The following is a 14,031-nucleotide window of genomic DNA, read 5'->3' as shown; positions in this document are numbered from 1 at the left end:
AAGTCAGAGATAACTGCAAAGCCATGCACACTTCTGGTACCTTTACGATGAGGGGGGGATTGCTATTTAAGACTCTCGGGAGGCATTCCTCAGATTCTTCCGCAAAAGGTGGCTGAACAGGGAACACATAAGCCTGTTGGACACAGTCAGATACAAAGAATGGGAAAGGGATTCTTTTCATGACCTTGCTATATTCCGTAAGCACAGACTGGGCCGATAAAGAACAAATACAATCAAATCAACATCTCAGTGCTCCTTGCCAAAGCACTGTTAAAACCGCGTTACTGTGTGGGGCTGAGAATGGCTCAGCAGTTCAAAGCACTGGCTGCTCTTCCAGAGGACCTGATTCTCAGCCTGTACACCGCGAGGGTGGAAGTAACTGTAACTCTAGGCCCAGAAAACCCAATGGCCTCTTCTGGCCTCCAGACTCCAGGAGCTCATGTGGTACATAGACGGACATGAGCATACACATAAAGTTTTAAACAAAAATAAATATATTTTCTAAAGTGCCACTGTCCCAATTTTGTCAAACTGGTACCTACAAACAGAAATAAACTCCAGGAAAAACGATCCTGGGAAACCACTGTGAATTACCACAGCGGTGGAAAGACCAAACAGACACGTCTTTCCCCTGGCAAACATATCTAGACCATTAAAAAAAGAGGCAATTAGTCACCTAAAACTATTTCTGTGGGGCTGGAGAAAGGGCTCAGCAGCCTGAGCACTGGCCGCTCCTCCCGAGGACCCTGGCACCCAGCTGGCAGCTCACAACTGTACGGAGCTCCGGCTTCTGGGGAGCCACACCGATAGGCATGCATGCACGTGGTGCACACACATGCACGCAGGCAAAATACCCATAAAACCATCCAGATTAATTCCATTTGCAGGATCACTTCGCCAGCGTAAACTTCAAGAGCTTTTTTTAAAAAGCAAATATTGTATAACTATACACCTATATGTTAATAGTTTGTATCTCTTTCTTCTTTTTCTGGTTTTTCAAGACAGGGTTTCTCTGTGTAGCCTTAGTTGTCCTGGACTCACTTTGTAGACCAGGCTGGCCTTGAACTCCCAAGAGTTCTGTCTCTGCCTTCCTGAGATTAAAGGAGTGTGCCACCATGCCCAGCTTGACAGTATCTACTCATTAGCATGAAAAATTAATTTAAAACCTAGGCCAACCTTATACTCAAAAACCCAGGAAGAAAGGCTGGCTCTCAGTAAAGCATGGTAAATACCATCCTGTTTAATTTCTAGGTATTCCATGAGCACCAGCTGTTCCTTAGGAGTACAGACTGAACAGTGACACTGAAAACCAACTAAGTAACGCAGCTGTGAGCAGTGCTCTGCTAAAGGGCACCTTCCCATACTCTGAAACAGCAGTACTAACAAGCAACTTCACATACTGACCTCGGTGGCGTAGATTCTGAAGAGAACCCACGAGATGTACCAAGTCATCAAGAGGAAGACAGAACACAGCCACACATGGTAGAGTAGCGAGACATTCAGGAGGCCTCCTAGCGTGTCCAGAGGCCTGTGAGCCTGCCTATGAAAGCAGCAAGTACCATTAACTCGGCAGCAAAGACAGGATTCCATGCTAAAAGACACAGCCCATCTGCAGGTACCTTCTAGTGCGCTCTCCCTGACATTCCCTCAGCAGTACGAGGGGAAGCTGCGGGGAAGGTGCAGGCAGGAACTGGCCCTGCAGTGCCTGAGTTCTCAGTGCCACTTACTGTGAAGCCAGAGCCACGGCCACATGCCTAACTACTTAGGACAGATGAAAGCTTATTACTGCTGATTCACGGCTTAATTCCTTGACCAGTTAAACAGGGCTAGGGAGCAGGGTACAGGGGCTCTTGTTGTCACCCAGCACACAAGAAAGGGAAGGAGAGGGGCAAGAGCATCTGAAGTTCAAGGGACACCACTCTTGGAAATATACCTAGGCATCTGGATCAGATAGCAGCTCCGTGTGTCTGCCATACAGTTTCAGAGCATTGCACGTTACAGAAACAATGGTCTTTGCTTTTCAAACAATTTTAGAAACTATTAGAATGTTACGCTAAAAGCTCACATCCTACAAATCCTTGAGGGACTCAGTCTTGCTATAAATCCTAAAATCACAAAACCAGCAACTGTACAAAACAGAAGCTGAGTCTGACCATCACCTATGGGCCACTCTTAGGTAGCCCTGTGTCCATCTTCATTTTCCTCATCCACAGAACAGAGCATCACCCCCTCACTCTCCCTCCTCAGGCTCTCCCGGATTTCAAGCAGCTTACGACAGGGTTGTTCACACAGTGCTCGTTATTCGTGGGGAAGCCCAACAAATGACAGGGTTATGTCAGATCTAAGTCAATACTGACTGACGGTCTGGCTAGATGATGGAAGAATAGCAGGCACTTCACAATAGAGTAAGATTTCTTGAGTTTAAGAACAAAAACTTAGATTTCTATCACATGCTGTTTTCCTCTTTCCAACTGACCCAGTCTGCAATGCATTTGGTTTCTCACCTAATAACTAAGTGGAGAATAAAACTAAATCTTACCTAGGAACTCATAAAAATAATTACAATCTACAGTACCTCTAAAATACCCAGCTGTGTCACAATCCCAACTCTCTGTAACTCAACCTAGTGGACTCCATATGATACAAGCCTCACAGTGAAGTAACCAAAAATTAAAAGGACACACAACGGAGGAAACTGACTTTATCCAGTAAATACAGGTTAAACCCATTTTGGTCTGTTTATTTGAAACAGGATCTCCCTGTACAGCTCAGTCTAGCCTTGAACTCACAATCCTCCTGCCTCAGCCTCACTAGTCCTGGGGCTGAGAGAATGCGCTGCGCCCAGCTTAGATGAACCCTTGGCTGTGAGCAAAGTGTGAGTGGGATAAGACAGAGCGCTCTAGTGCATCCATGTGACTGACACCTTCAACTATGGCTGCATCACAGGCAAAGTGAAAGTAAGGACACATTACGAGTATGCAAAGCTTTCAGTGTTTATCTGATGGCTAACCTACTCCTAATAATCAAAAGTTCTGTGAGAAAGTGATGATACAGCTAAGAAGGTAAAGGCATTGCAGTCAAGTCCAACAATCCAAATTCACACCCCAGGATTCACGTGATAAAAGGAGAGACCCAACTCGAGGGAGAGAACTCCCTCAAGGTGGCATCTGATGGTCACACATATGCACACTATATAAATATAAAAATGTTTTAAAAAATGTGAGAAAACAAAAAAGCATTTATATAGTTAGTTAGTTGTACTTTTTGAATAAATCACAGATCTGATGAACATAATAAATTCTGTGGTATATAATAAATGAAAAGGATAGATACGGGCCATGCAACTCAGAAAATGGCAACTAACAGCAGCAGCAACAAAGCAGCTGACTATTTCTCATGTCTGGGAGAGGGTCTGAGCGAGTGGAGACAGGCAGGAGTCTTTCACTCTGTGTTCTTTGGTTTTGGTTTTGAGACAAGGTCTTACCTTGGCTGGCCTAAAACTCACTATTCTGTACATCAGGCTGGCCTTCTGCCTCTGCTCTCGAGTGCTGTGTGCCATACCCTCGCACACGTCTTTGCATTTTTAAGCTATGGGAAGACATGCATTCAAAAATAAAGGCAATTTGTTCCCTGAGAGCTGTGTACACGTGTCTTTGCTCATGTGGGTGTATGACTCAGAAATAGTAGTAATTTATTAATGACTTCATTACATTGAAATATTATCTACCTCCAGCATCTTTAGGGGATTAAAGTGAAGCAGACAAAGCGCATGGCATTTGGTATTCAACACCAAAACTTACTTAAGAGTGAGAAGCTAAGTCCATCACAGGACAGACTGGCCGGAAAGGACATGGTGTCAAGCACGCTTGGCCTTCACCTGATCCACAATGGCTCAGGAGTGCGTACAGCAGCGTGAGTTTTCAACTATGCAGGATGGGGCAGGGGTGAGCCAGCACCTTCCTGTTATATCAAGTACCTCCCTCTCTTCTGTTACTTCAATTTAAAAGAAATTAAAGGATGAACCTAAACAATGCATCTAGGAAGTAGTAAAGCTTAAAAGGAAGGAAACAGATAAAACTGGACTTGACTTACTCATCTATGTGAAGGTCCATGGCAGTGCTAATCCAAGCTCTGGGAATATGTCCTTGGGAGAAAACACCAAGACAGGAACATGAGCAGTTAGTACAGCAATTCCTCACCATGCTTTTGAAGACCTCAGTTAAAGTGCTAGGCTGTCTGACTAGGAATAGAGAAGAAAAGGGACTAGTTTCCAAATCCCAGAAGCCCTTCCTCTCAGATACACATGACTTCGGCACCATGGTTATTAAAAACAAAGCAGATCCAGACAACTATGATGGGGCGTATGCAGCCATCTAGCTTTTCAGTGCACAGTCACGTGGCTAACAGACACAGACCACTCGTATCAGCCCGTCTCGAAGTCTCTAAGTGAGTAGTCACTCATCCCTGCCTCTCACTCACACAAAGAAACGTGTAGCCGTGGCGCTTCTGGGCTGGCAAGATGACTCAGCAAGCCAGAGCTGCCACCAGGTCTAATTACCGAAGTTGATTCCCAGAACCCGGGTTGACAAGAACCACTTCTTGCAAGCTGCCCACGGCACGACACGTTCACCCATCTTTAGTTATGTAGCACAGAGCCATGCGCTCTGACAGCCGTGCAACAGCTCTCCAGGTCTTCCTCCCTACACACACGACTGCACACTTAGCCCCCTCACAGGCTCCCCCCGCCCCCGGCCCTGTCTCAGCCTCTAGAGCAACTCACTTCTGTTCTAAGGCTGAGCATCTGTCTCTGAGGTGAACATAACTTCAGGACTTACCTCGTGTTTAACACGAGATCTCTCTGTTAGAGGAGTACTTTACATGTGTATACCACATTTCCTTTAATAAAAAATTCCTTTCACTAAACCCTGACAATCCACACAATGAAATCAGTGGAGCTGATCAAGCACAGCTAGAAAAAATGAATTCAAGAGTAACTTTGCAACTGGCATTTTCTACACTGTGAGCTAATAATATACTATATTTAGAAAGTAGAAATTCTTACCAAAAAAATAATACACAATGCAGAAATTTCTGACCACGAACAGGGACTCCACACAGCTATGTTTAACTAGTAAGAGGAGAGATCTCCTGAAGCGCAAAAATTTGTACTGCTGTGGAAGACAACAAGAAAAAGTCAAATGGCATCTCCAGCATCACCCTGGGCAGGCACACCAGCAGAGGCAGACGGTGATAGAGTCATTCAGAGCCCGGGTTGCAGCTTGATGCTGTAGCAGCGTGCCTAGCATGTGTGAGGCCCTGGTCAACCCCCACCACCAAAACCTAAATTTAACAAAACACACCATAGCCTATGAGATGGCTCGGTGGATAAAGGTGCCTACTGCCACGCCTGATGACCTCCGTTCTATCCCACATGAGACAGTATGGTACAAGAGAACCAACTCCCACAAGCTGTACATACATATAAACACACACACAGAAAGAGAAAAGAGGAAAAATTCTAATTTAGAACTTAAAGACATTATTCATAATAACTGTATAAAGATAGACTGTTCTGATGTTTAAATATTTAATCAGAAATAAGATAATTAACACTATCAATCCATATTATGTTAAGGATTACTGATGAGGAACATACAAGGAAACACAGCTGCTCAGCAGCCCCTTTTCCATGGGGATATATTCCAAGAACTGGTAGATGCCTGGCAGTGCCAAACCCTGTGTATACCACGCTTATCCCATGTACAAAACATGCTAATGATAACAAATATTCCAGTAAGATAATATCTAATGATAAGCATATCTAGCACTTGATTAAACCTTATTATTTCTGGAATTTTCTATTTACTAAAGCCAACTGTGGTTGATGGTGATGAATAGAACAGTGCGGGTGACGTTCTGGTGCTTACTGTGGACCCCTCACTGTGCACTCTGAGCAGGGCAGGGTGGTCCAGTCACTCATACCTCACAGGCCTACGGAGGGAGATGGACTACCAGTCCCACCTTGCAGACATACAACTAAGGCATGGGGAGTGTCACCAACCCACGCGGCTAGCCCGCGGTAACCTGTATTAGGGATCCAGCAGGCCCGCTGCAGAGCGCATCACCTCGGCGCCCATGCTGCGCTGACTCTGCAGACCCCGCACTAAGTTATGTGCAGACGCCCGGCAGCACCAGCCCTCACACCAGGGGTGAAGCCAGGTGTGTGCAGTAACCCTGGCATGTCACAGCTCTCTAGTTAGCTGCAAAATAAATCAATCTGCTGAATCAAAGCAATGCCTTACTGAGTATTTGCAAATTCTATTAACAAAAAGTTATCAAAAAGAAAAAGTAACAAAAGCACACTCCAGAAACATTGGCTGAATGCGTCCTCTCCTTGCCACCATTCACTCCCAAAATGCCAACGGAAAACCAATTAACTTGAGGGACTCTTAAACTGTGATCCAAAGGTGTGATCTATTATCGGGATGACCCTTCTTTAAGGAATTTCAGAAGCTAAAGAAAAGCAGAGGATTACAGTACTAGATGGAAGCTTCTTTTCTGGCGTGATTATAAAAAGCAGCCAATGTGAATACATGGTCACAAATGGTAGTTGGCACTCTACGGGTGCAGCCAAAGATCTCAACAAAGACATGGAACTGTACCACTCCAGGATACAGTTTCTACACAGCTCTTTACTGCCAAGGTGCAGAGCACCCACCTTATCTCCACTTGCTCTGAGTTTAAATGATTTTCAATTAAATTTTGGAGGGCCTTGGCTACTTAAAATATCCACCGCCAACATGCCAGACACTCCACTCCACCTCTACAGGACCAGCATTAAGAATCTTTTCCCTGGCACACAGACACAGAATTAAATTCAGCCTTAAAGAAAAAAAAAAAAAAAAAAAAAGAAGCCAGGCAGAGCACAGCGGTGCGCCCCTTCAATCCCAACACTCAGGAAGCAGAAATAGACATATCTCTGTGAGTCTGAGGGCAGCCTGCTCTCCACAGTGAGCTGCAGGCCATCCAGGGAAATAGGGAGGTCCTGTCTAAAATAATAGTAGTAGTGGTCACAGTCATAGTAAAAAAAAAAACAAAAAAAAACACACACAAATAAAATAAAAAGGAATCTGACACGAACATTTTTAACAGTTTAAAGCAAACTAGTGGGCTGATCTGATTTTTCACTAAAATACTTAGTAAAAAATATATACAATATGAAGCTATTTATGTAAGTCCTATCCATAAAACATTTTAGACACATACATACATTGATATTATAGGTCACACGTGTAAACATGAACTACAGTAAAAAGTCTGGGAATATATAATAAGCTGGGAACGGTGGTTCCCTGGGACAAAGACTAAGACTGACCAGGGAGGTCACAGGGGACTCTCAGTTTATGGTAATATTTGAGTATTTGCCAACAAACACGCCATCATATTCTTAGGAAGCTGACAGCCTGCACTTAGAATAATGACAACAATGATGATACTAATGGTTAGTTCTCTTGTGTGAAAAAACACAAGACAGGGAGACTGGTGAGCTGGCTTAGCAGGTAGAGGCTTGTTGCCAAATCTGACATCCTACAATCTGACAAGCCCTGGAACCCACACAGTGGAAGGAAGGAACTGACTCCCACAGTTGTCCTGACTCCATACATACTCCATGGCATAACACACAACTGTGAAGTCTCTTTTCTAGTGAGCTTGACTATGAAGTTAAAGTGGCTATGCCAAGGAGGTAGTAGTATGTACCTGAACCTCAGCACTCAGGAATTAGAGGTAAGAAGATGTCCACAATTCCAGCCTGGCCTACATAGCTAGCACTGGTCATGAGTACATAACGAAATCGCATCTCAAAAATGAGTCAACAGGCCAGGCATGGCCGCACATACCTTTAATCCCAGCACTTGGGAGGCAGAGGTAGGCGGATCTCCATGAGTTCAAGGCCAGCGTGATATATACAGTGAGTTCCAGGACAGCCAAGCTACATAGTAAGACCCTGTCTCAAAAACAAAGGCAGAAAATGAAATAACGGCACGTAAATAAGCAAATGACTACCCATCACTCTTCAGTGAGAAGGAATGGGCCTGTCTTCTCACGTCAGCTGTTTCCTATCAACTCCCCCTGCTTTATTCACCAGCTTAACACGTACATTACAAGACCACATAGTGGGCGTGAGCAATGCTCCTAGACCCCTGAAAAGCCTAAGCCAATGTGTGCTCTTGCCCCCCAGTCCTGCGGGGAGGCAGACTTACCCCACAATAAAAACAAAGACACACACCTGACTGCTCTGGGCACGCAGATCTATCATCTCCAGCAGCATCACCCAGTCTCCCCGACTCCACTGTCCTGCCCACCGCCCAGCAGATGGCCACACAGTGGGCGCTACAGGACACATCCCAATATAAATTCTAGCCAAATCTTAAGATTTTAGAGCTAGGCATGGTAGCACATGCCTGTAACTAGAACTTGGAAGCTGAGGCAGAAAGATGTACATGGCTGTAATCCTAGCACTCAGGATTACAGAGGCAGGCAGATCTCTGTGAGTTCGAGGCCAGACCAGCCAAGGATACACAGAGAAACCCTGTCTTGATAAAACAACAACAAAAAATTTTATAAAGCTAAAGTGAAAATTTGTAATCTTAGAATAAACTTTTGAGATTCAGTAATCTAAAATTTTACCAAAAGAAATTACAAAAATAAGAACTAAACTTTTACATTATATGGTAGAAGCAATCACTTATCAGTCCTGTTAATGAATAGTTCCTGTGTCACTGTGCCACTGGCTGACCTCACCCAGAGACCTAGCAAGATGTTCAGGAGTGTCTTCTTTTCTCGTGTTCTAATCTGTTGTGTCTGGACTTAAGATCATGGACAACAGGGTATTCCAACGTGGAGCTTTTCTCCCTGAGTAGTGTGAATGCATCCTGCTTTCACAGCCTCTTCACATCTGTAACGAGTTCCTAAGCAGGAAGCTTTTCCACACTAGCATAACTGAAGGAGGTGAGGATCAGACGATCTGAGAGACACGATCGCCTCGGTGTGTTCTCACCAGTTCTGTTCTTCCAATGCAATGGGCATGTGAAAGGTAAGCAGGGAGAACCCTGGCATGCACTGCCACACGTGACTGCTTCATGCCTATGTGTGTCAAAATGCACATCTGGAGGTTAGAGGGTACCTTGTGAAGCTGATCCACTGTGGGATTCAGAGACTGAATGAAGATTGCCAGGTTTGTGCATCTATCTGCTTCCTGTCAGAGTCGTGAAAATGGTGGTGAGTGAGCTGGGAAGATGCTCAGTCAAGGGTTTGTCATCCATGCAGGAGAGCCTGCACTCAGATGCCCACCCATGCAAACAGACAGAAACGGCAGCATGTGCCTACACCCTCAGCCCCAGGCAGATACACACGATTCTGGAGCTCACCGGCAGCTGGCTTTGCCAAGTTACTGAAGTCCAAATTAACTAAAAGACCTTGTCTCAAAGGTCTTGTCTCAAAAGCTAAAGTGAGAAGCAACTGAGGAAGAGTCGACATCAACCTCCTGCCTTAACACAGGCATGTGAGCAAGCACACACATGTGCACATGTGTGCATTACACACACACAGACACACACACAGGAGCAGTTTTTACTGCAACACTCAAACCAGAGAAAAGAATTTTGCTTCCGCACCTACGGCTTGTTCTGCAAAGGGTCTGAGACAATAGCTGATGTGCTCTTCAAATCTCTTGCGCACCCCTAAGCCCCTGACATGAATGTGCCATTCTCCCCTCCAGGCCTGCTGCGGCACAGCAAAAGTAGCCACTGGCCAGGAAAGAAAAGAGGGGGAGCATCCCGAGTGGCTGCAGGAAAGCCTGGCCACAGCTCTCCAAACACACTGAAGTCTCACAAACGTCTTCTTCCTAACCAAACTTTGAAGATTTCAGTGCTGAGGAACCTGCACACGCGTGTGCGTGTATGAGAGAAGTGAGTCTGAATAGGAGTGAGTACTGGGGAGGGAGAGGACAGCCCAGTGTGCTGGCCTTGGCTGTTCCAATGCGTTTAAGATAGAGTCTGTCTGTCCACCCCACACCCCCAGGCCAGATGACCTCTGAGCTTTGGGAGGTCCCAGGAGCACTAGGATTAGGGACAGCTGTGCTCCTGCACTTTCACAGAACCTCAGCTTGGCTGTCAGGTGACATTACCCACAGAGCCATTTTGGTTTTACTGATCAAATCCTGAAGTAACCAGAGGAGGTTGGCCATAGGTACAGACATTATCAAATGATAGCTGAGGAAATACTCAAATTGTATCTTACCTGTATAATGGGAAAGGGAAGATAATTCATGTTGTTAATGAAGTACAGAAGACTGTAGCTATAGCCCATGAAAGCTCCAGCCAGTAGGAAAAACAGATGATACTCATTCAAGCAGGTTTGGGCAACTGGGTTGTCTAAACTGAGGGGGAAAGTTAAGCTATTAATTCAACAAGCAAAAACACATTATCATTTTTTTAAGACTATTTGCCAGAAGGCAAAATTCCACATTAGTCACTTAAGAAATGCCCCAAATTCTAACAAAATGACTCACGTAAGGTAAACAGGAGCAAAAGGTTAACAAAGCATTTTCCCCTGACGCACGGGCTCTGACTATTGCTCTGTTGCCTTGGAAATCTGAGGTAAGAATGTGTGCAATGGTCATGCTGCTTCCAAAGCAAGGTGACTTCATCTGAACAAGAACAAAGATAACCTGCGTGCACCTAATGGAAGTGCAGGAGTCCTGGGCTGCTCGCGTTTCTCCTAGTGCGCATCTGGACGCCTGGGAAGACCCCAGATCTGAGCAGCACTGGCCTCTACAGCAGGGAGCCCACACCTCCCTCATGTGGACCTGGTTTCCTACTCCCTGCTCTATCTGCCTGCATCTATGTCCTACTATTGTCATTCTCAAGCAGCTTAGAGGCCTCCAGGCCTCACTCTCAGAAATCCAAGTGTCTACACAGCACCTTCCACTCAGAAGTCTTTAAAAGTTTGCTTACTTCCTCAATCCTAAAACACCACTAACACTAGATACACAGAAACAGGGACTTGTGTGAGACTCTGGAAAGCATCTCCTCTGACTTGGTTAGGTAAACAGGATTCCTAGATAGAAAACAAAACTTTAAAAACAAAGATTTACTCTACCTCTCAGATCTGGCACAGGGAACCACAAGGAACCCGTACTGGCCCTTGGTGATGACGGCCGCACACCAGGCCACGGCCATTCCCATGGCGGCGTGTATGAGTGAGTGCATGAACTGCTGGGGGTGAAGGATCCGCCCTATCAGGGCCAGTCGGGAGCCAGGTATGGAGGGCACAACTGCAGAGAAAGCACAGCACCAGGGCTTCGTGACTGTGGCGCCAGAAGCCGGGGGAGCCGACACCTCTCCTCTCACCACAAACAAACACCCAATCAGTGTAAAAGCCACAACTTAAGCCAGCAACTCTAACTTTAAAACTCTTGATAAAAGACAAGAAAAAAAAAAAGAGAGAGAAAAAAAATAAGAGATACACATACAAGAAAAGCTAGGGAATCTAGAGATGGGCCTAGAAGAGACAAAAACTTTTCATCTTTCTTGTTTTTGTTTTTTTATTTGTGTTACAGACAAGGTCTTAGGTTGCCCAGGCTGGTCTCAAACAAATTATATAGTGGAAGATGTATCCGAACTAATATCCTCCTGCCTCTATCTCCTGATTACAGATGTACACTCATACACTAACCACTGAAATTGATATTCCCTAATAGCTAAGCTAATATAATGCCAACTCTGACATCTTTCTAAGTGCCATAAAATAATTTAGAAGATAGCTCCAAACTGCCTTTATTTAACATTTGAAACTCACTACAATCCATCCATGAAAATAAGCCACTAAGATAAAAACCAAATAAGGAATATTAAAATAAATACTTGTTATTACACACCCAACTCTCAATAGGTATCTTCATTACAGTATATCATTTATTTGCAGGAGGTACGTGTGGAGGTTAGAGTTGGTTCTCCTTACCCCGCTGAGCTTCCATACTAGCTCCTATATAGGTAGTTTTGGGACCTCTCCAACAATCCAAAAAAGCTCTCTGGAAGTGAGCTGGGGAAGAACTGTGTTAATGGAGCAAGGGTATTTCTGTCGGAAAACAGACAGGCTCCCTGACATAGATCCCCAAAGAAAGATGGCTGTGTGGGCGAAAACCAGGAGTGAAGGGAAAGGGCTGAGATACCTGGGATTTTAGGGAAGAAGCTGCCATCACCTCATCCTCCCCACCAAAATGCCCCCAGAAGCAACCCTGTGACTGACTTCCTAATGTGGCAAACCCTGCCATGTCACTCAGCATTCTTCCAAGCTTTGTTTCTCTTTAGAGAATCCTTTCTCTTCTGTGCTTAGTACAACCCCTCCTTCAAAGTCTGGTCCAGCCGCCAGCGCCGCTGGGGAGCCGCCATGCTCGGCTGAAGGTGCCTCTGTACTGGCTCCTACCTGCCCTGAGTCCCTGGGGACAAGCACACCTCACAGATCCTCAGGAGCAGGCTGGGAGCACACCACGCATGGCGCACACATGCATAGGCTTACTCCGATGAGCCAAGTGGCCAGCGAGGCCCTGAAAACACTCGCGCGCGCCTATAATACCAGCCCTCGGGAGACAGAGGCAGGCAGATTTCTGCTTGAAGCCAGCCTGCTGCACAGAGACTTCTCAGACAGCCAGGGATACACAGAGAAACCTGGTCACAAAAATAATACAAACTTGAGCGCCCTCACCTGGCACACATACATACAGAAGATAGCCCAGGAGCATAGGAGAGAATGAACAGGCCACAGGCCAAGGAGTCTGAACAGGACTTAAACAGACACCTGGCCGGCAACAAAGTAGTCAGAAAGCAAAGAAAAACTACATATTACAGTATCCAGTCAGACTTAAAATTTTACATACTGTTTTTTAATATAGAATTTTTTAATACTAAAGAGCTAAAAGGAAAAATGTTATAGCAATATAAATAAATGAGTAAGTAAATAATTAGAAAAAAACTTAAGTGACAAACTCAGGAATCTGAAAAGGCAAAAAAGGAATAAACCAAGGGAAAAAATGCTCTGGAATCGAGGATTCTCCCAAGGTAAAGCTATTTTTCTTAATTAAATATTATAAAGCCACAGACTTTGTTATTTTGGGGCGTGCACTCACAAAGCCAATAACATATGCTTGCAATCCCAGTATCTAGGAGGCTAAGGCACGAATATTACAAATTTGAGGTCAACTCAGATTTGGTTCCCTACCCTATCAGGAATTATTTCATAATTCATTTGCTGACTCACAGCTTTAACACTAGTTGTGAACTATTAAAAAAAAATATGTTTATTTTTTCTTTGTGGTAAAATATAAAATAAAATTTACCATTTGAATCCTTTTTAAATGAATAATTCTGAGACAAGAGTACATTCGCACTGCTGGCAAGCAGCCCCAGCACTCTCCCGACCACCTCCCAGCTGGCCTCACCCAGCAGCCACTGCCCTTCTCCCGCAACCCCGCACCCCCAACCCTGTCCTCTCCATATACCCAGCTCCTGTAAGCAGACCCACATCATGTCTATCCTAAGAGGCCTAAACGTATCTTCAAAATAGAAACACCAGAATAATTGCAAGTACAACTGAAAGAATAACAAAACATGGCTACGCACATGTTTTTGGCATTCTGCCCTGCGTAAAATGAATTATTTTTGTTTTATTTTGTTTGAGACAGTCTGCCATCTAACCTGGGCTAACTGTCTAACTCACTACATGGCCAAAGACTTTATGGTGACCCTCTTTCACCCCTCCTCAGTGCTAGGATTACAAGCACGTGCCACCACACCCAATGCTCAAACTTCCAAAAAGCTTCAAATTCAGGAAACTTACCTGTATAGAACTCCACATTGAAAATACTTATTATTATAACTACCACTGACAGCAGCAGGAGGTAAAAGATGACTTGAGAACTATATAAGTCATTGAAAGAATCTAAAACACAAGAGAAATGAATCAGTGTTGTTC

The 14,031-nt window shown here is 44.7% G+C and overlaps 1 protein-coding gene across 1 annotated transcript in view; it reads right to left on the bottom strand.

The window, feature by feature from the left end:
- The window catches only part of Ndc1 (NDC1 transmembrane nucleoporin), a 48,285-nt gene that overhangs the window by 30,024 nt on the left and 4,230 nt on the right, over positions 1-14,031 (bottom strand). Inside the window, exons 3-9 of the mRNA XM_021661253.2 lie at positions 13,897-13,998; positions 11,161-11,335; positions 10,300-10,438; positions 5,063-5,171; positions 4,093-4,144; positions 1,405-1,540; positions 41-133 (exon numbers count right to left, since the gene is read on the bottom strand). Coding sequence (XP_021516928.1) covers positions 41-133; positions 1,405-1,540; positions 4,093-4,144; positions 5,063-5,171; positions 10,300-10,438; positions 11,161-11,335; positions 13,897-13,998 — 806 coding nt within the window. The remainder of the gene's footprint in view (positions 1-40; positions 134-1,404; positions 1,541-4,092; positions 4,145-5,062; positions 5,172-10,299; positions 10,439-11,160; positions 11,336-13,896; positions 13,999-14,031) is intronic.

The sequence above is a fragment of the Meriones unguiculatus genome, chromosome 12, assembly GCF_030254825.1.
Source record: "Meriones unguiculatus strain TT.TT164.6M chromosome 12, Bangor_MerUng_6.1, whole genome shotgun sequence".
Classification (NCBI taxonomy): domain Eukaryota; kingdom Metazoa; phylum Chordata; class Mammalia; order Rodentia; family Muridae; genus Meriones; species Meriones unguiculatus.
The sequence above is the reverse complement of the archived record's forward strand: the minus strand, read 5'-3'. Positions and strand labels throughout refer to the sequence as shown.